The 20,965-nt window shown below is 47.2% G+C and overlaps 1 protein-coding gene across 1 annotated transcript in view; it reads left to right on the forward strand.

Moving 5' to 3' along the window:
- The window catches only part of STARD13 (StAR related lipid transfer domain containing 13), a 290,895-nt gene that overhangs the window by 79,509 nt on the left and 190,421 nt on the right, over window positions 1-20,965 (forward strand). The window contains exon 3 of the mRNA XM_083169803.1: window positions 13,809-13,842. Coding sequence (XP_083025929.1) covers window positions 13,809-13,842 — 34 coding nt within the window. The remainder of the gene's footprint in view (window positions 1-13,808; window positions 13,843-20,965) is intronic.

Consider the following 20,965-nt stretch of genomic DNA (forward strand, 5'->3'; position numbering starts at 1 on the left):
CGGGCTCAAAAAGCCGGTGCTGGTATCATAAAATCAAAGGAACAATCAAGTTGGGGTTCCCTGGATTTTATAAAACCAGCACCAGGCTCAAGGTCCGGCGCTGGTTCCCAAAATACGGGGAACAAAATGACTAGGGGTCCCCCGTATTTTAAGAACCAGCACCAGACACAACCAGCCAGCAGGGTAATGCCACAGCTGGGGGAAACTTATTATATAAGCTCCCGCGGCCAAAGCATTAACCCCCTGGCTGGTCAGCATGGGCAGGGGTCCTGGGGAAGTGGGGACCCCCCCAAATGAAGGGGTCCCCCCCCTCCAGGACTTACCAGCCCATGCTGATAGTCCGGGGCTGTCCCCGATGCCCCTGGGCGGTTAGCATCGGGCTGATGGCTTGTGTAAAAAAAAGAATAAAAACTATTGTTTTGTACTGGCGAACTATGAGTCCCAGCAAGCCTACCCCGCATGCTGGGACTTGGAGAACCACAAGTCCCAGCATGCAGGGCATTAAAGGGCCCGCTGGCACTTGTAGTTCTGCAGTACAAAAAATAGTTAACAAAAACACACTGACACACTGTAAAATAAAAGTTTAATACACACAAAACACACACACACTGATACTTACCTACCTTGAGCCCGTAGGTCGGTCCCTGGATCCTGGGTCCGGGCTCCGGGGCTCCAAGGCAGAAGAGTCCGGTTCCGGGGCCTTGGTCCTGGTTCCGGGGCTGGTCCTGGGGTTCCGGGGCTCCTGGGCTGCAGAATCCGGGGTCCGGGATCCGAGGTAGTCCCCAGGGGTACCTAAGAAGGAAATCCTACTCACCTGGTCCCCGGCGACGACCTCGGCATCCTCTCCGGTGACAGCGCTGCTCCCATCTGGTACCCGGCTCGCAGGACTTTGACAGGCGCAGAGATGTTTACTCCTCGGCGTCTCTAGTCAGAATGATTTCTGGCCAATCAGGAGCCGAGAAAGTCGGCTCCTGATTGGCCAGAAATCATTCTAACTAGAGACGCCGAGGAAGTAACATCTCTGCTCTAGATGCGCAGAGATGTTACTTCCTCGGCGTCTGTATTCAGAATGATTTCTGGCCAATCAGGAGCCGACTTTCTCGGCTCCTGATTGGCCAGAAATCATTCTGACTAGAGATGCCGAGGAGGAAACATCTCTGCGCCTGTCAAAGTCCTGCGAGCCGGGTACCAGATGGGAGCAGCGCTGTCACCAGGGAGGATGCCGAGGTCGTCGCCGGGGACCAGGTGAGAAGGATTTCCTTCCTTAGGTACCTCTGGGGACTACCTCGGATCCCGGACCCCGGATTCTGCAGCCCAGGAGCCCCGGAACCCCAGGACCAGCCCCGGAACCAGGACCAAGGCCCCGGAACCGGACTCTTCTGCCCTGGAGCCCCGGAGCCCGGACCCAGGAACCGACCTACGGGCTCAAGGTAGGTAATCAGTGTGTGTGTGTTTTGTGTGTATTAAACTTTTATTTTACAGTGTGTCAGTGTGTTTTTGTTAACTATTTTTTGTACTGCAGAACTACAAGTGCCAGCGGGCCCTTTAATGCCCCGCATGCTGGGACTTGTGGTTCTCCAAGTCCCAGCTTGCGGGGTAGGCTTGCTGGGACTCATAGTTCGCCAGTACAAAACAATAGTTTTTATTCTTTTTTTTACACAAGCCATCAGCCCGATGCCCACCGCCCAGGGGCATCGGGGACAGCCCCGGACTATCAGCATGGGCTGGTAAGTCCTGGAGGGGGGGGACCCCTTCATTTGGGGGGGTCCCCACTTCCCCAGGACCCCTGCTGACCAGCCAGGGGGTTAATGCTTTGGCCGCGGGAGCTTATATAATAAGTTTCCCCCGGCTGTGGCATTACCCTGCTGGCTGGTTGTGTCCGGTGCTGGTTCTTAAAATACGGGGGACCCCTAGTCATTTTGTCCCCCATATTTTGGGAACCAGCGCCGGACCTTGAGCCTGGTGCTGGTTTTATAAAATCCAGGGAACCCCCAACTTGATTGTTCCTTTGATTTTATGATACCAGCACCGGCTTTTTGAGCCCGGGGCTGGTTATGCTTAGGGGGGGGGACCGCACGCCGTTTTTTTTTAATTTTATTTTTTTAAACCAAAATCGCATATATGAAAATGCGCACATTTTCAGTACTGAAAATGCGCACATTTTCAGGACTAAAAATCGACCGAAATCGCGGCAAATCGCATTTTTTGCCGCTAATTCGCATCTCATTACATATGCGATTTAGCGTAAAAAAACGTGATTTTTAAAGGTGCGATTTCTGGCGACTTTGGAACTCGTTCAAAAATCGCACCCTATTACATTTCGCCCCTGATGTCTCTCTTATGTGGTGGGAAGCTTCGAGTGCAAGGTTTGCTGTATGGGCTATAACTCCACCTGTGATGGTGAATGAGGGTAACAAGCTGACTTTGGGCGTGATTCAGACCTGATCCCTGATTCAGACCTGATTGCACGACTGCTAATTTGCAGCGGCTAGCATTCATGTAAATCCAACCCTGATAGAGTGAAGTCCCACCCTGACATTTAGGGGGAAATTTACTAAGAAAAATTTGTCTTCTCTCCGCCATAGTCCAAGTCGCGCATCACCCGGCGGTCACCTGTCACGGACTGAGGAGAGACGCAGAGAACATTCATCTTCCGCGCCTCTCCTCCGAATGATTCTATTGGACGCCTAGCGGCCAATAGAATCATTCGGAGGAGAGGCGCGGAAGATGAATGTTCTCTGCGTCTCTCCTCAGTCTGTGACAGGTGACCGCCGGGTGATGCGCGACTTGGACTACGGCGGAGAGAAGAAGACGGGAACTTCGTCGGAGGACCTGGTGAGTAGGATTTCCTTCCACAGGTCCCCATATGGATTACTTCGGATCCTGGACCCCGGAGTCTTCAGCCCTAAAGCCCCGGACCAGCCCCGGAACCAAGGCCCCGGACCCCGGACTCGGCAGCCCAGGATCCAGGAACCAAGGCACCGGACCCTGGACCATGGAGCCCCGGAACCCAGGGACCTACCGACGGGATCAAGGTAGGTAAGTATCAGTATGTGTGGGCTTTGGATGTATTAAAGTTTTATTTTTCATGTGTCAGTGTGTATTTATTTGACTATTTTTTAATACTGTGGAACTACAAGTGCCAGCGGGCCCTTTAATGCCCCGCATGCTGGGACTTGTGGTTCTCCAAGTCCCAGCTTGCGGAGGAGGCTTGCTGGGACTCATAGTTCCACAATATAAGACAATCATTTTTTATTCTATTTTTTACACTGAATCAGCTCGATGCCCACCGCCCAGGGGCATCAAGGACAGCACCAGGCTTCAGCCTGGTCAGGTAAGTCCTGGAGGGGGGGGGACCCCTTTATTGGGGGGGTCCCCACTCCCCCAGGACCCCTGGCAAGGCTGTCTGGTCGGTAGGGTTAATGCTTTGGCAGCGGGGCCTTATATAATAAGTTTCCCCCGGCTGTGGCATTACCCTGCTGGCTGGTTGTGTCCGGTGCTGGTTCTTAAAATACGGGGGACCCCTAGTCATTTTATTCTGGTTGGAGCGGCCAAACGTGCGTACGTTCGCTATTAACGTACGCTAGCCGCACGCAGCCGTTGGGGTTAAGTCCACCCACAACTCAGCCGCATACATACGGGCATAAACAACGTAGAAGGGGAGTGGCGTACAAATGAGCGTACGCCAACGTACACGGACGGGCCAGCCCTTACACTCCGACAACTGGCGTACAACTGAGCGTACGCCGCCGTTTACGGACGTCTCTCGTCCGTCTTCCCACCGCCTTCTTGCGGAGATCTGAGCGTACGCCAGCTTGCACGGACGGGTCCCTATTGTTTTCAATAGAAAAGTCAGCTTATGTCACCGCTCGTGAGAGTGAGCGTACGTCCGTGTACGCTGACATACCCTTCATATATATGGACCTGCAAATCTTGCCTTTCAACTATAATTATGAAAATTAATTAATTGATTGAATTAATTAATGTGCAAAATAGTGGTCAGGGGCTTAAAACATTGCTGAAACATCCTTTGTAGGTGTTAGATGTGGTTTATGTTATTGTATCCTAAATACAAAACCTATGTTTGTATTAGAGTGAACACGTTGACACATGTCGACTTGTGTAGATTGAGTGTGCTACTGTGTAAAGTCTATGAAAGCACGTAGTGAATGTGTCTAACTGTTTAGCAAATACCTACCTTAGCATATATAAGCAGGTCTTAAAAAGATACTTACCTTAAATTAAACAAACCTTTAAATGTAGAGAAGTATAGAAAGATAAGCTTCCAATGTGTTTGAGTGCTGTGTGTGGCTTGCAGGTAGTGAAATCATGGTTTGGACTTAATAGACTGCAGCATTGCTTATTACATTCAGGTGTATGTGTTTGAGTAGGAATCAGCGTTAATTAGCAAACTCAGGCGCACGCTGGCATGCGGTATCTGTAGGGGTGGTTTGAGATGGCGGTTGGTGGACGCCTGTTTTGTGTCCGAAATGAACGGTGCCTTAGTCGATCGTGCGGTAGTAGCACCGCTCATTTTTGGTGCACACCCCCGTGTACGCCCATATTTACGCCCATTTTCCCTCATTATTTCGGCCGCTCCCCTCTTCACGCCCCTATGCCGCCCCCAATACCCGTACACTCGCGTACAGGTTTTTTCGCACGTAGAGACCCGTCCGTAAGCGTTGTTGAGTGGTCGCGCCTGCGCATTAGCGAATGTACGCATGCGCAGATCATAAAAAAAACCGGGACGTACGCGTACGGCCCGGCCGCTCCAACCAGAATAAGGCCCTTTGTCCCCCGTATTTTGGGAACCAGCGCCGGACCTTGAGCCTGGTGCTGGTTTTATAAAATCCAGGGAACCCCAACTTGATTGTTCCTTTGATTTTATGATACCAGCACCGGCTTTTTGAGCCCGGGGCTGGTTATGCTTAGGGGGGGGACCGCACGCCGTTTTTTTTATTTTATTTTTTTAAACCAAAATCGCATATATGAAAATGCGCACATTTTCAGGACTGAAAATGCGCACATTTTCAGGACTAAAAATCGACCGAAATCGCGGCAAATCGCATTTTTTGCCGCTAATTCGCATCTCATTACATATGCGATTTAGCGTCAAAAAACGCGATTTTTAAAGGTGCGATTTCTGGCGAGTTTGGAACTCGTTCAAAAATCGCACCCTATTACATTTCGCCCCTGATGTCTCTCTTATGTGGTGGGAAGCTTCGAGTGCAAGGTTTGCTGTATGGGCTATAACTCCACCTGTGATGGTGAATGAGGGTAACAAGCTGACTTTGGGCGTGATTCAGACCTGATCCCTGATTCAGACCTGATTGCACGACTGCTAATTTGCAGCGGCTAGCATTCATGTAAATCCAACCCTGATAGAGTGAAGTCCCACCCTGACATTTAGGGGAAAATTTACTAAGAAAAATTTGTCTTCTCTCCGCCATAGTCCAAGTCGCGCATCACCCGGTGGTCACCTTGGACTACGGCGGAGAGAAGAAGACGGGAACTTCGTCGGAGGACCTGGTGAGTAGGATTTCCTTCCACAGGTCCCCATATGGATTACTTCGGATCCTGGACCCCGGAGTCTTCAGCCCTAAAGCCCCGGACCAGCCCCGGAACCAAGGCCCCGGACCCCGGACTCGGCAGCCCCGGACCCAGGAACCAAGGCACCGGACCCTGGACCATGGAGCCCCGGAACCCAGGGACCTACCGACGGGATCAAGGTAGGTAAGTATCAGTATGTGTGGGCTTTGGATGTATTAAAGTTTTATTTTTCATGTGTCAGTGTGTATTTATTTGACTATTTTTAATACTGTGGAACTACAAGTGCCAGCGGGCCCTTTAATGCCCCGCATGCTGGGACTTGTGGTTCTCCAAGTCCCAGCTTGCGGAGGAGGCTTGCTGGGACTCATAGTTCCACAATATAAGACAATCATTTTTTATTCTATTTTTTACACTGAATCAGCTCGATGCCCACCGCCCAGGGGCATCAAGGACAGCACCAGGCTTCAGCCTGGTCAGGTAAGTCCTGGAGGGGGGGGACCCCTTTATTGGGGGGTCCCCACTCCCCCAGGACCCCTGGCAAGGCTGTCTGGTCGGTAGGGTTAATGCTTTGGCAGCGGGGCCTTATATAATAAGTGTCCCCCGGCTGTGGCATTACCCTGCTGGCTGGTTTGACCTGGGGCTGGTTCTTAAAATACGGGGAACCCCTATTCATTTTGTCCCCCGTATTTTGGGAACCAGCCCCAGACCTCGAGCCTGGGGCTGGTTTTAAAAAAAATCGAGGAAGCCATATTTGTCGGGTTTCCTGATTTTTTTTATTACCAGCCCCGGCTCTTTCAGCCTGGTGCTGGTTACAGCTGTGGAGGGGACCCCACGCCGTTTTTTTTTTTTCATTTATTTTTGTATTTACTTTTTACACTTTGCAGCCTGCACGGATCTGACTGATCCATGTAGACTGCCTGCACGAATTCGTATTAGCGCCCGTATATACTGCCGCTAATACGAATCATTACACCACCGGAGGGTTACAAAGCAGTCATATTTGACTGATTTGTAAATTCCCCTCCGGAACACAACTTTGCATATGGCTGAAATATGGTGCATTCATTCATATTAAGAATACTAATACGATTTTTTGTATTCGTATTCTTAGTAAATTTTCTTCCTTAATGTACTCACAGTGCGAATAGATATGTATGGCTGCAAAGAAAAAACTGGGGTACACCTCACGGTGTCACTCTGCGCTCTCAAACACTAGTGGGACAATTTATGTTAATAATTACCAAACCGTGGTTATAGAAAAGATGATCTTTTATTGATCCATAAAAATTTGCATATAAAGCATCAACAATTGATAATAAATAAGCTAAAAAGATGACATAAATCTATACAAAATAAATGATCATGGGTTAAAATGTCAATATTAATGATGTGTGGGATACTTGCTGTACAAATGGTTTCCAAAATCTAAATGTGACCTGCTAGTACCGGTATACACACACACAAAGAGGGATGGGTGGGAGGGGAACCAAACAAAAAAAAAGACAGACAGTGTGGGTGTATGGATGTGTTAGTCTCAAGTGGACAGGTCTTTTTGGGTGACTGACAGTCTTGTGATCCTTGTTGCCCAAATGGGCAGGGTACCTTGCTCCTGGCTTGGAGGTGGAACGTCTGCCGGCAGTATACTCGCATCAACTAGTTTCACCATATGAATGGCTTCTTCAGGATGGTTGCAGACTGGGAGTTCCTCCTCCAGGTCTTTTATAGGGGTGTTGATTGGTTGTGCTTACACTGTTTGCTGAGTATCCATGGACTTACTTACTCGGCAACATACTTGCTGACATTTAAATTCTCATCTCTGGGGGAAGCACAGAGAGGAGACTTTCAGCTGCGCTTAGGGGGGCGGGGAACGGGCTCTGCATCATCAAAAACCCCATGACAGAAAATGCTGTGATTTGTGGGACTACATGGAGGAAGCGGGGCTACAATGATGCGATTTGCATAATTTTAGCCATGACCCCTCCACATAGACCCACGAATGCTGCTATTTCATCGGTGAGGTAAGAGGACAAAGAGAAGGAATGTGGGGGAACCAGGGGCATGAAGGAGGCTTGGCAGGGGTCGGGAGGTGGACCTGATTTTCGTTGTACATAGGGCCTGATTCAGACATGTTCCCTAGGCAGCGTTTGTTCGCAGCCTAGCGAACAGGTAAACACCGCCAGGCAGAACGTCCCCCCCAGCACCTGAATCCCATCTCTAGCATGTGAGGGGATAAGTTCCCTAATGGCCGAACGGGAGAGCAATCGATGGTCGCACACAATTGAATGATTCCTCCCCTTTTGGTAATAAAAGTCAGTCTAAAATAAACTGACTTTTATTCCAGCCGCAGATCGCCAAAAAGAGGGCAGGCGCTGACGTCATGACACGCCAGCCGTCTGCCCCGAGCAAGCATCGCCAGGTTTTTCATGGGGACGCCCATAAAACGCTGGGCGTTCCCCTGCTGCCCACCCCCATTCTACCCCTCCTGGAGCGAATGGCTCGGCAAGTGTGAGAGTCGCCGAAACAATTCGCTCCCGGGGTTTGCGCGTGCACATACGCAAACCCACCACCATTGAACACGGGGCTGAATTCGGACCCAAATGAACGTGTCTGAATCGGCCCTATAGTGCTGTCACTTACAGGGAGCTACTACTTCAGAAGTCAGGAAACAGTGTGTGTTGAATTGGCAGTGATTTGTGGGATATTATACATACTTGCCTACTTTCTGGCTGCCCTTTCCAGGAGAGGGCAGCCAGCTCAGGGAGGGGCGGGGCTGTGGGGAGTGAAAAGGGGTGGGGCGGGGGCAGAGCCGCATGAGTAGCTACTTGATTGGGGGCGTGGCCAGAGCGATCATGCTGTTTTAGTCACGCCCCCGACGTGCAATGCCATTTTTAAGGCAGTGCCGTGCGGTGGGCGGGGCTAAAATGGTGCGATTCACGTAATTTGAGGCAGGTACTCCCCCTGCCGAGGGGGGTCGCAGGAGCCGGGCGGCTTTGCGGGAGGGTTGCCCCTCTTTCCGGGACCCTCCTAGCCATTCCGGGAGGGTAGGCAACCCTGATATTATACTGTATTTATATATTTATTATATGTTTGAGATAGTGTCATTACACTGAAAAGTTGATGTACACCAATTGTGTGTGTGTGTGTGTGTGTGTGCGCGCGCTCGCACACACATCACTGTATATTTATATTTTTATAGATAGAGAGGCCTGCAGCTATTCCAATGTTCTGTAGTATTTCTTCTCTTGGTTCAGTGTTTTTTCTATTGCTGTGTGAGTGTTATGGAAAGCAGCCATAATGTGTTTGAAAGCGTTGATGACAGACTAATGCATTGCTCCCCACCTGGCAGCGATGTATAATTCTAGTTACCACAACACAGCCCAAGTTGATACAAATCAACAGTTCCCTCACATGGCTCATACCACATACTGTGCTGAGGATATAATGAACATTACTCCATCTTGTAAATAATATTCAATATGAAATATGTAAAACTCTCAATATTAACATTGCATTGAGAAGTGTGTGTGTGTGTATATATATAACATACACACGCACACACACTCCATTGAGAGAGACCAGTGTTGCTGGTCCTGGCATGGGTCCAGCCAGGATGCAGGCCCTGAGCTCAGCACTCTACAAAATGGGGGGACAAAAACACATTTTGTAAAATGCATCCCCTTAATTCTCTATGTCTGTTTTCGGGAACTCTGCTCCCCTCTCCATCCTATGTACATCAGGGTTGCCGACCCTCCCGGAATCGCCGGGAGGATCCCGAAAATCGGGTCTTCGTCCCGGCCCCCCGGAAAGGTGGGCAACCCCATACCTCCCAACATGACCCTCTCCAGGAGGGACACATTGCTCTGCTTCTGCACTTCTATCTTAATTATGATTGCTATTACCTGAATTGAAGCACCTTTCTTACTAATTATCCTGTTCAACACAGATCAAGGTAATCATGCATTAAGAAGAAAGTCCAGGAGCAGAGCATTTTGTCCCTCCTGGAGAGGGTCATGTTGGGAGGTATGGGCAACCCTCCCGGATCCTGGGGGACCCCCACGCCACCCCCACCCCCCCACCCCCCGATTGCGGCATCTTCCCCCGTACCTTTGGATTTAAAAGCGTCAATCCGCGGGTCTCAGAGGAGGGGGTGGAGCTAAAATGTCCACAATCGTGTCATTTTAGCCCCGCCCCCTCCACAGAGATCCATGAATTGGGGTTTCTTAACATCCTGGGGCGGGGCTTAATGATGTAAAGCTCAAGCCCCGCCCCCCGAACTGCAGCTGGAAGTCTCCTCTCCGGGCTTCTCCCGGAGAGGAGACGGAAAAAGTCGGCAACCCTGATGTACATGCACATCCCCTTAGTGAAATTGCACACTAATAAACAAGACTGAACACAATTGCATACACCAACGGAAATCTGTCAGCACAATTCTTGGTAAATTTGACTCACCATGAAAAACTCATGTATCCCTGCGATGCCCAGTGTGTATAAACTGGAACTGAATATGGGGCCTGATTCATTCCTGGTTGCACAGCTGCGAACCTACACAGCAGCCAATTATAGATACACTGTGCATGCATATGGGCCTTGGTACACATTTGCTAGACCAGGGGTGGCCAAACCGGTCCTCGAGATCTACCAACGGTCCATGTTTTCCAGATCACCTAGCTGCTGCACAGCTGTAGTCATTACTAACTGTCACATTTTCAAACCTGCTGCATTCATTTATACTAGATCCACAGGTTGCCTGTAAAACATGAACCGTTGGTAGATCTTGAGGACAGGTTTGGCCACCCCTGCGCTAGACCATCCTGCAACAAAGTTCTGCAACTTTATCTATACACACGCCATTCGCAAGGTGATTGACAGAAAGTAGCTTCCTGGGGGTGGTAACTGGCTGTTGTTTAGTGACCGTGCTAAAAAAAATGCAGGCGTGCCTAGGAAAATGCTGGGAGTCTCCGGAAAAATGCTTGGCGTGCCTGAGCGTTTTAGGAGAAGGGCAGCTCCAGCCCGGATATGCATTTTTTCATCGCACTGTCTGCGATGAGTTGTTTCCAGTGTAAAAATGACTTGACGAGAGCCTGTTACAATGAGTTTTGGACATATTTGCACAGCTGCAAATGGATGTCTAGCCTTAACCCCTTCATGACATATGACGTATATATACGTCATATGTCCGTTGGGGGGGAATCAAGCCAGCTCACGGAGTGAGCTGGCTTGATAGAGAGCAGGTAATGGCTGTATATTACAGCCATGTCCCTGCTCTCGCGGCCACGAGCGGCGAGTTCGCCGATCGTGGCCGTTTAACCCTTTAAGCACCGCGGGCAAAGCGCCCGCAGTGCTTAAATAGCTGATCGGAGGGGGGGCGCCCCCCTCCGGCGCCGATCGGGGCCCCCCGCAGCGCGATCGGAGGGTGCCGATCGGTTGCCATGGTAGCCAGGGGTCTAATGTAGACCCCTGTGCTGTCCGTGTATGCATACCTATTACATCCTGCCTCAGGCAGGATGTAATAGAAAGTGCATAAAATCACTACGTTCAGCCATAGAGCTCTATGGCTGAACCTAGTACAGGCGATCGCGCCCCCTAGTGGTCAAGTACACTAGGGGGCCTTGTAGTAAAAGTAAAAAAAAAAAAAAAATAAAGTTTAAAAATAAAAAAAAAATAAAAAAATATTAAAAGTTCAAATCACCCCCCTTTCCCCATTTCCCAAATAAAAATAAATAAAAAATAAAAAAAATAAACATATTTGGTATCGCCGCGTTCCTAAAAGTCCGATCTATTAAAATATAACATTAGTTATCCCGCACGGTTAAAGGCGTAAACGGAAAATAATCCCCAACGCCAAAACTACGTTTTTTGGTCGCATCGCGTACCCAAAAAAAAATAACTAAAAGAGATCAGAAAGTCGCCCATATCCCATAATGGTATTAATTAAAAAGTACACTTCAGCCCGCAAAAAATGAGCCCTCACCCAGGTCCGTAGGTGGAAAAATAAAAAAGTTATAAGCCGCAGAACATGGCGACGCAACGCAAATTAGAAAAACCGTAAAAGTTGCGATTTTTTTTTTTAGTGGTAAAACATAACGAAAACTATATAAGTTTGGTATCGCCAGAATCGTAACGACCCATAGAATAAAGATAACCCATCATTTTAAACGAACTATGAACTCCAAAAAAACCGTAACCAGCGCAAAATTGTGCAATGGCGGTTTTTTTTTTTTTTACCCCACATTGAATTATTTCCTGATTCCCCAGAATATTATACGGTACAGTAAATGGTACCATTACAAAGTACAACTTGTCCCGCAAAAAAAAAGCCCTCATGTGTCTATATAGCCGGAAAATTAAAAAAGTTACGCTTATTTGAACGCAAGGAGGAAAAAAAAAAAAAAAATTACCTTAAAAGGCAATGTCGTGAAGGGGTTAAGGTGCATACACACTGTACAATTTGACCAATTTTGTTGAAAGACATTTCCATTGAACCCAGTGTCTTGGATGAAAGCTGTTGACGAAAGATATTGACGACAGACAAAAGACGAAAGATCTAGCTACAGTTTATCGGCTCTTTTTGAAAGATATCCAAATTGAGCTGCATGCACAGTTGACGAACAATCTTGATGAACAACTGGCGGGTATGCGCATCATCATTCCTCGTTCGTCTGTCGTCAATATATTTCATCAACATCTTTCGTCCAGGACACTGGGTTCAATGGAAATGTCTTTCAACAAAATTGGTCAAAAAAATTGTACAGTGTGTATGCACCTTAACACATCCATTCACACAGCAATCACATTAACTTGCAAGGCCGGGTTTCACTCTTGCGGGGCGGTGGCTTGAACTGAGCGCTGGCGGATGCAAATTTGCGGCTGTGCAAGTCTGAATCGTGCCTATGATTCTTTTTTTTTTTTATCTTTATTTATTACACATTGAAGCAATCGGTTTACAGCAATTTCCAAATTGTGCAATTAGTTATTCCAATTACATTAAAATCATTTAAATTATAATTTTATGCATCAAATTATCTAGTATCTATGTCAGTGTGTGGTCCGGTCTCCTAAAGCCCTGTACACACGGGGGAGATATATTGCTCAGTTTCTCCTTTTCATCAGTGACTAGAGATGGTTGCTGATGAAAGGGAACCTCTGCCAGAGGTAATCAGCTGGTCGCAGGAGCTTGGAGCGATTAGAATGGGGCTGAAAACGGGAGCGTGCACCCGGCGATTTATCGCCGGGGCACACTCCTATCACTGCCAATATGGTCGCCTGCGACCATATTTCCAGCAATTTCAGCCCCTATCGCCCCTGTGTGTACACAGCTTTAGTGATATCCAGGCTTCAGCACAGATGGTTTAATCAGAATCAAGGTGCCCACACACGCACCGATTTCAGTGCTATGCGTTTTTGGCTGTACAATGGTTCTTTACAATTTTTCTGCCAGAATTAAGCATGAGCCGATGTGATGGTTATTTTGCTGTCTGCGATGCGATGCTGTGCGATTTAAGCACATTTTTTCACTGGCTTTTTCTGACCTTTATTTTGTTCGAGTTCACATGTTTTAAACCTGCAATAAAGTTGTTGATACCAATTTGTATGTAATTATTTCCCCCCCCCCCCCCCCCCCCAAAAAAAACCATCGTATAGCATCGGCTCGTATGCCTGTATAATGCTGAGCCCGATGCTATGCGATAATGTTTAAAAAAGTACCTGCTGCACATACTTTTTTGGACATCTAAAATCGGCCCCCGGGAACGCGCATAGCACAGCATCGCGTCGCACACGCCGCACGAATACACCCCGATAATTGTACGCACGATGCGTTTTGTACTTTAAAAGTACAAAACGCATTCTAAAATCGATGCGTGTGTGGGCTGCATCACTCAGATACTAATTAAGTCACCTGTGCTCAAGCCTGGATATCACTAAAACCTGCACTGTTGGTGTGCCTTGAGGACCGTGGTTGGGAATGCCTGACCATTTTCATTTCCTATAGATTTTGCCTATGATTCTTAGTAAATTTACCTGAGACATCAGGCAATGTTCTTGGGAGACTGAAGAAATTCTGGTGTTATTGGTAGTGAGGGAGATTTAAGGGAAGATGGACAGGAGGAAAGATGGTTATCTGTACAGTACATCCTATTGCAGTGAACATTACCTATTATTACAAAGTCAGATCCATTGACATGTAAAGTGTATTAATTGTAGTTAATGTATATAATGTATTATAGACATTCAGCATCCTGTTTTCTGTTTTTGTCTAGATAATTGCTGAGTTGTTGGACAATGGAACAGCTGGTGAGTGCACTTTTACTTATGTACTGTAGTATTTACAGGTGAACACTGTATACTGTATGTTCTAGGGAGATAGATTATATTGTCTTTATATATCATTTGTCATGTAATGTAGTGTAATGCAGAGTTGCTCTATTTCAATCTTTACCCACAAAACGGGGTTTGTGGTATAAAAATAAAAAGGAACTTTATCAGGATAGAAATTAAATTAAGATTTGATTTAAATTATTCATCTTTGATATTTCAAATGAACATAAATTCATACAACCTGATTTCTTGGGTTGGAGACACTCTAGTACAGGCATTCCCAACCACGGTCCTCAAGGCACACCAACAGTGCAGGTTTTAGTGATATCCAGGCTTCAGCACAGGTGACTTAATTAGTACCTGAGGGATTCTGACTAAACCATCTGTGCTGAAGTCTGGATATCACTAAAACCTGCACTGTTGGTGTGCCTTGAGGACCGTGGTTTGGAATGCCTGGTCTAGTAACATTGGACACTTTAAGAAAACCATGGCATAGATTATATTATATTAGCATTTTAATAAAAATATATAAAGATAGACTTTGTGAATAAATGTTTTATGTAACTTTATTTTTTAAGGGTATGAATTCGCTATCTCTTGGAACTATGCACAGTTGTCTGGTTTGCTGTCCTTGATCATTCACTCTGATAAGCTACACAGCTGGTTCCTTTTTAAACCCATACTGTATATGGCGTAAAATGTTACAAAATGCAGAATACTGGGACTGTCCAAACTTGGATGAGTTATCCCTTAAAATGAAAGCAGTGATATTTAGTAAGACAAAACAACCATGGCTTTGCCTTACTAAACATTAGACTGCTAATTTGCTGAAATCTTGCCAGTTTGAAGATACTGCACCCTATTGCATTTTGTCCATGATCTCTGAACATTAGACATAGTGGGCCATAGGCACAGGCAAGCAAAATGCCTAGTGCATTTAGAATGCCTAGAATCGGCTCCGCTTGACAGGGGCAGCAGCAGTTTTGTGGGTCATCCGACGGACCAGTTTTTTTTTTAAGTGGAGCAATCCAGAATATAAGCCAAGCCCCTTCAGAAAACTAACAAATTGTGATGCGAAGGGTTGGGCCTAATGTCACATTTCCCCCCCAAACCTGCCCCAATCAGTGACTCCTGGCTGGTCTGCTGCTGCTGAGGCCATGACAGTGTGTGTTGTCCAACACACAGTGGAATTCCACAGTGTTGTCCAACACACAGTGGAATTTCAGGCAGCTGCAGTGGAGATCACTACTGTTGTGTGACATTATGTGTATAAGGTGCACTACTGTGTGGTGTAACATGTATAAAGGGCATTACTGTGTGGTTTAGTATGAATAGGCATCAATACATTTTTATGTAATGGGAATAAGGGGCACTACTGTGAGACGTAACATGTATTAGGTAAAGGAGCACTTCTGTGCACTACTATGAATAAGGGCTAATTAAGTTTGGCGTAATGTGAATAAGGGACAATACTGTGAGGCGTAGTATGTATAAGGTAAAGGAGTAGATCTGTGCACTGCTGTTTGGTGCAATATGAATAAAGAACAATATGATCATGTGTAATGTGTATAATATAAAGGAGTACTACTGTGTGGTGTAAATTGAATAGTGGACACTACTGTGTAAAATAACATGATGTAATGTAAATAGTGTAGCATTACTGTGTGGCGCAATTTGAATTGGGTACTATTGTGTAATGTCTCTACCCAGCAGGACCACCCCCTTTTGGGGGGTGCATGCTGCCCCTATTTAAAATATGGGTTGTTGCCCACCAGTGATCTTGTTAGTCTGTAACTGTGCTTTGAGCAACGTGGTTATAAACCTATGTATTAGAGGATGAGATTCTCCTTACGTTGGTTACGGGGATTTAAGAAATGACAAAATATTCAAATTGTCCAGTGTGTGCGCACTATGTCGCTGACGATGCAGTGCTCCCAAGTGTTGTCAGTGGCATCCTCTGTCGGCCCTGCATGCAGGAAGATATCACTTGCAGGGGCCATGCTACCAAATGTGTATGCCAATGCCGGGTCCCGTCGCCCGTGATATGGCTGGGTACATCGTCTAGTGCATGGGTCTTCAACCTGTGGCCCTCCAGATGTTGTGAAACTACATGTTCCAACATGCATTGCCACATTTTTTCCTATAAGAGCATGCCAAAACTGTCAGGGCATGCTGGGACATGTAGTTTCACAACATCTGGAGGGCCACAGGTTGAAGACCTGTGGTCTAGTGTTTACCTAGCTTTAGTTTGCTCCTGCATTGATCACTGTAAGAAAGATTTGTCCTAATATCTCTGTGATAAAATCAAAATTCTTCCTGGAATTGCTTAGAAATAACTTAAATAAAATGTGTCTAAAGCTGGCCATACATGACTGCGACAAGAGGAGAAGTCAAAGCTGACTCCATTCAGTCGCCCAGCAGCTTCCTGGGCAGCAGGATCGCTTGCGATATATCGCCTGTGATCCCTGCAATTGCTGCCAGATCCTGTCTGATCCGATATATCCGATAATGCAGCACTTGCGATCTAGGGGCTCCGAGCCGATGCGCATGGGACAGTGCATAGGATAGGATCTTCAACACATGCGATTTGCCACTTTTCACCTGATTACTCAGTCTGATGCAAAGAAATTGGGTGAAATCGGGCAAAATCGCAAAAATCTATGGCCAGCTTTATAAGGACCTGTTATATTTTCATTTTTTTATTCAGAACCAGGCAAAACATATTATCAGTGGCGGCTCTTACCCTTGCTGCCGTGATGCGCCCCCCCCCCCTCCTCGCTGCTGCCGGTTCCAGTCGCTGGTCCCCTGCATGGGGCCAGCGCATGCGCAGTAACTTCATACATACTGTGCATGCGCTGGCCCAAGCCCAGAGGGTGCCGGATGGGTTCCCGACAGTCAGGATCCCGACAGTCATTTACCCGACGTCGGGATCCTGACTGTCAAAACGCCGACAGCCGGGTGCCCGACGGCCACCTGTTATTTTCCCTCGTGGGGGTCCATGACCCCCATAGAGGGAGAATAGAATAGGTTACTCGCATAGCGAGCCACCGTGCCCGCAGCGCGGCGAGCGCAGCGAGCCCGCAAGGGGCTTTTTTGCGCTCGCCATGCTGTCTGACTCCGGGCAGTTGGGATCCCGACGTTGGGATAATGACTGTCGGGTTCCCGACTGTTGGAGTCACATACCACCCCCCCCCCCCACCCACCCCCAGAGGCTTAATCAAGTTCCAGAGTCCGGTGCATGCGCAGTGTCGTCCCATTTTTAGGGCTGCCCCGCATCTGCGCACAGAGAGGCATCCCGGAGGGAACACCTCCCAATGGGACTGCCTTGAGTGACTGGCAGGTCAGACTTCTAATAAGTAGTCACTGCCAGTCACATTGAAGCCAAAGCAGTCTCACAGACTGCATCTAGCTTCATAGGCAGAGAACAGTGGCGGATTTTACCTCAGGGCCCTGCAGCCCATAGGTAAAAACCGCCATTGCATATTATGTAAAAATAATATCCGTAGAGAAATACACAAGGTTTTAGATTTAGATACTAGTTGAATGTGGTGACTACTGTAGTTTAGTATTTCTACTGTATTTTAGAAGCATAGGGATAATGTCACCTTACACCTGTTTATGCAATAAATTATTGCAAACTACAGTAGGTATGACCTGCTGAATTCTACCCCCAATTATACAAATATTTTCCATCTCTTTACTATATGTCCCAGAATACCAACGCGTACAACAGTCAACATTTCTTAGAAAGTGTTTTCCATTACCTGGAAAATGTGAATGTAATAACTTAGCACTTACTTTAATTCTAATCACACTATTGTCTTCTTGTTCAAATGATAGACATTAGCAGCGTTCACCGTTCCTTTCCCACAGTCTGTAAAACCTTAATCTTAATCCTTCGCTAGTGTCATCTGTCCAGTCATAAGTGTCTGATATGTTCCTTTCACCACATGTTCTTTATTGCTGCCTGATAGTGGCATTCACACTATCGCTATGATTGTGGACACTGGACTAAACTGTTAAGGAAGACAGACAAAGCAGCGGAATTAAGAAGGTGCTATTTACAGATCTGAATAAACAGTTTATTATGTTTTACTTGTAAGAAGTTCAGAACTCATCACTGTTTTTTTTATAAATCTTATTTTATACGTGTGTATATATATATATATATATATATATATATATATATATAGATATACTGTATATCTACATATTTATCTATAGATAGATAGATCTGTAAATATATACAGGTTGAGTATCCCTTATCCAAAATGCTCACGCCCTCTGACGAAGTCCCTGACGAAACGCGTTAGGGCGTGGCCTGTGATACCTGTGCTTTGCTCATCCCGGTGTCCCCCGACTGTCGTGTCCCTCCCAGCCTGGTTTGGTGGTTCGGCGGCGCAACCCAGCGTTTTCGGCTCTCCAGACTTCAGTGCCAGCGGACGTCACATCAGGAGCGGTGTGTCCCGGGTATTTATGTTTTCACCTTGTGGTAACCAGCCCACTGCCGTTTTATTATTGGTACGAGCAACAGCTTTTACTTCAATTTGAGTACTTATCTCAAAATAAAAAATCACTTTTACATGCACCATAGAGCGCCCCTCTCTCTTTCTGTGTATTTCTAGATATATATATATCTATATATATATATATATATAGATATATATATAGATATACTGTATATCTACATATTTATCTATAGATAGATAGATCTGTAAATATATACAGGTTGAGTATCCCTTATCCAAAATGCTCAGGACCAGAAGAATTTTGGATAACGGATTATTCCGTAGTTCATTTATGGGATTCAGTACTGAATCCCGGCGGTCGGGATCCCGGCGTTCAGAATCCCGACGCCAGAATCCCGACAGCCGAAATGCCGACAAGGGGGGGATGTGGATCGCCCCCCCCCCCCCCTGCGGGCTCGCTGCGCTCGCCACGCAGCGGGCCCGGTGCCTTGCTACGCTCGGCACACTAATTTATTCTCCCTCCAGGGGTGTCGTGGACACCCACGGAGGGAGAATGTGTCGGTATTTCGGCGGTCGGGATTCCGGCGTCGGGATTCTGAACGCTGGGGTCCCGCCCGCCGGGATATTAACTGCATCCCCATTTATGTTGTACAAACACATGAAATACACACAAATATATTTTATTTGTGCATGAATCAAAACATAAAGCAAAGTTTGTGTACAATCTCAGATACTGAATTTGAATTCCAAGCAATCATTTTCTTATCATATTTATGCTAGTTACATATCATGTCCCCAGTTACAGTTGTCCCAGTAGTGGCAGTTAAATATAATGTACCCAGCAGTGGGTGCAGATTAGCACTGATCCATGGGGGGGGTACGGCTTACCTCCTGCTGCTCCCTGTTGGGAGGATGAATAGTACTTGGGCGGGCTTGGCACTGCTGCTGCTTTCTTCTTCCTGCTCTCCTCTGGTGGTGGGAGCTTTCCTGCTGCTGCTCCTCCAATAGCTCAGTACCGCCCTCCAGTGGTCAGAATGTACCCAGTAGTGCCAGTTACAGATGTTCCAGTTACATATAATGTCCCCAGTAGTACCAGTTACAGATGGGATGCAGTCAAAATCAAAATCCCGACGGTCAAAATATCGACAACCATTGACCGACGGTCAAAATCCCGACAAGGTCAAAATCCCGACAAGGTCAAAATACCGACATTTAAAATCCAGACAAGGTCAAAATACAGACATATAGAATGTAGACAGGTGAAAAAGTCAACATGACATTCGGTCAACAGGTCACAAGGTTGACATGGGTTTTATCACTGTTTTTTGACCCGACATGTGCGGACAGGCGGTATTTCATGCCCTACCATACACTAGGGCATGGTGGGAGAATAAAATAGTGCCCAAAGCATTGCGAGCAGGCAGTGGCGTCACTAGCCAGGTGCGGGGGGTGCGGGCCACACCGGGTGTCACCAGTCTCCAGGGCCGCCAAGAGAAATCCTGGGCCCCGGTACGACAACTTCCGGGGCCCCACAGAGGCTTCCTCAAGCGGGGTCTGCGGACCCGTTGTTATGCCACTGCTTCCAAGGTGGATGCTTACTGAATGGCAGTAATTGCATTGACAATATATATATATATATATATATATATATATCAGGGCATGGCAAACAGGGACAGTGCGCGCCAATGGCGCGCACCAAAAATTTACACTGTAATGCCTATTACACATGTCACACACCCATTACAAATTATACCACATGCCATAATGTCCATTACACATTATGCCACACACTGTATTGCAAAATACATGCTATGCCAGGGAATACATGCTCTGCCAGGGGATACATGCTTATTGCCATGGAGTTACTTGCTCTGCCAGGGGGAACATGCTCTGCCAGGGGGAACAGGCTCTGCCAGGGGATACATGCTCTGCCAGGGGATACATGCTCTGCCAGGGGATACATGCTTGTTGTCATGGAGTTACTTGCTCTGCCAGGGGATACATGCTCTGCCAGGGGACACATGCTTGTTGCCATGGAGTTACTTGCTCTGCCAGGGGGAACATGCTCTACCAGGGGGAACATGCTCTGCCAGGGAATACATGCTCTGCCAGGGAATACATGCTTGTTGCCATGGTGTTACATGCTCTGCCAGGGGGAACATGCTCTGCCAGGGGATACATGCTCTGCCAGGGGATACATGCTCTGCCAGGGGGAACATGCTCTGCCAGGGGATACATGCTTGTTGTCATGGTGTTACTTGCTCTGCCAGGGGATACATGCTCTGCCAGAGGACACATGCTTGTTGCCATGGAGTTACTTGCTCTGCCAGGGGGAACATGCTCTACCAGGGGAACATGCTCTACCAGGGGATACATGCTCTTCCAGGGAATACATGCTTGTTGCCATGGAGTTACCTGCTCTGCCAGGGGATACATGCTCTGCCAGGGAATACATTCTCTGCCAGGGAGAACATGCTCTACCAGGGGATACATGCTCTTCCAGGGAATACATGCTTGTTGCCATGGAGTTACCTGCTCTGCCAGGGGATACATGCTCTGCCAGGGGGAACATGATATGTATTAAGCCAGGCGGGGCAGACACATTTACTTACATGAGAGTCTCTCAGGGC

Source organism: Crinia signifera, chromosome 2, assembly GCF_055691185.1.
Source record: "Crinia signifera chromosome 2, ASM5569118v1, whole genome shotgun sequence".
Classification (NCBI taxonomy): Eukaryota; Metazoa; Chordata; class Amphibia; order Anura; family Myobatrachidae; genus Crinia; species Crinia signifera.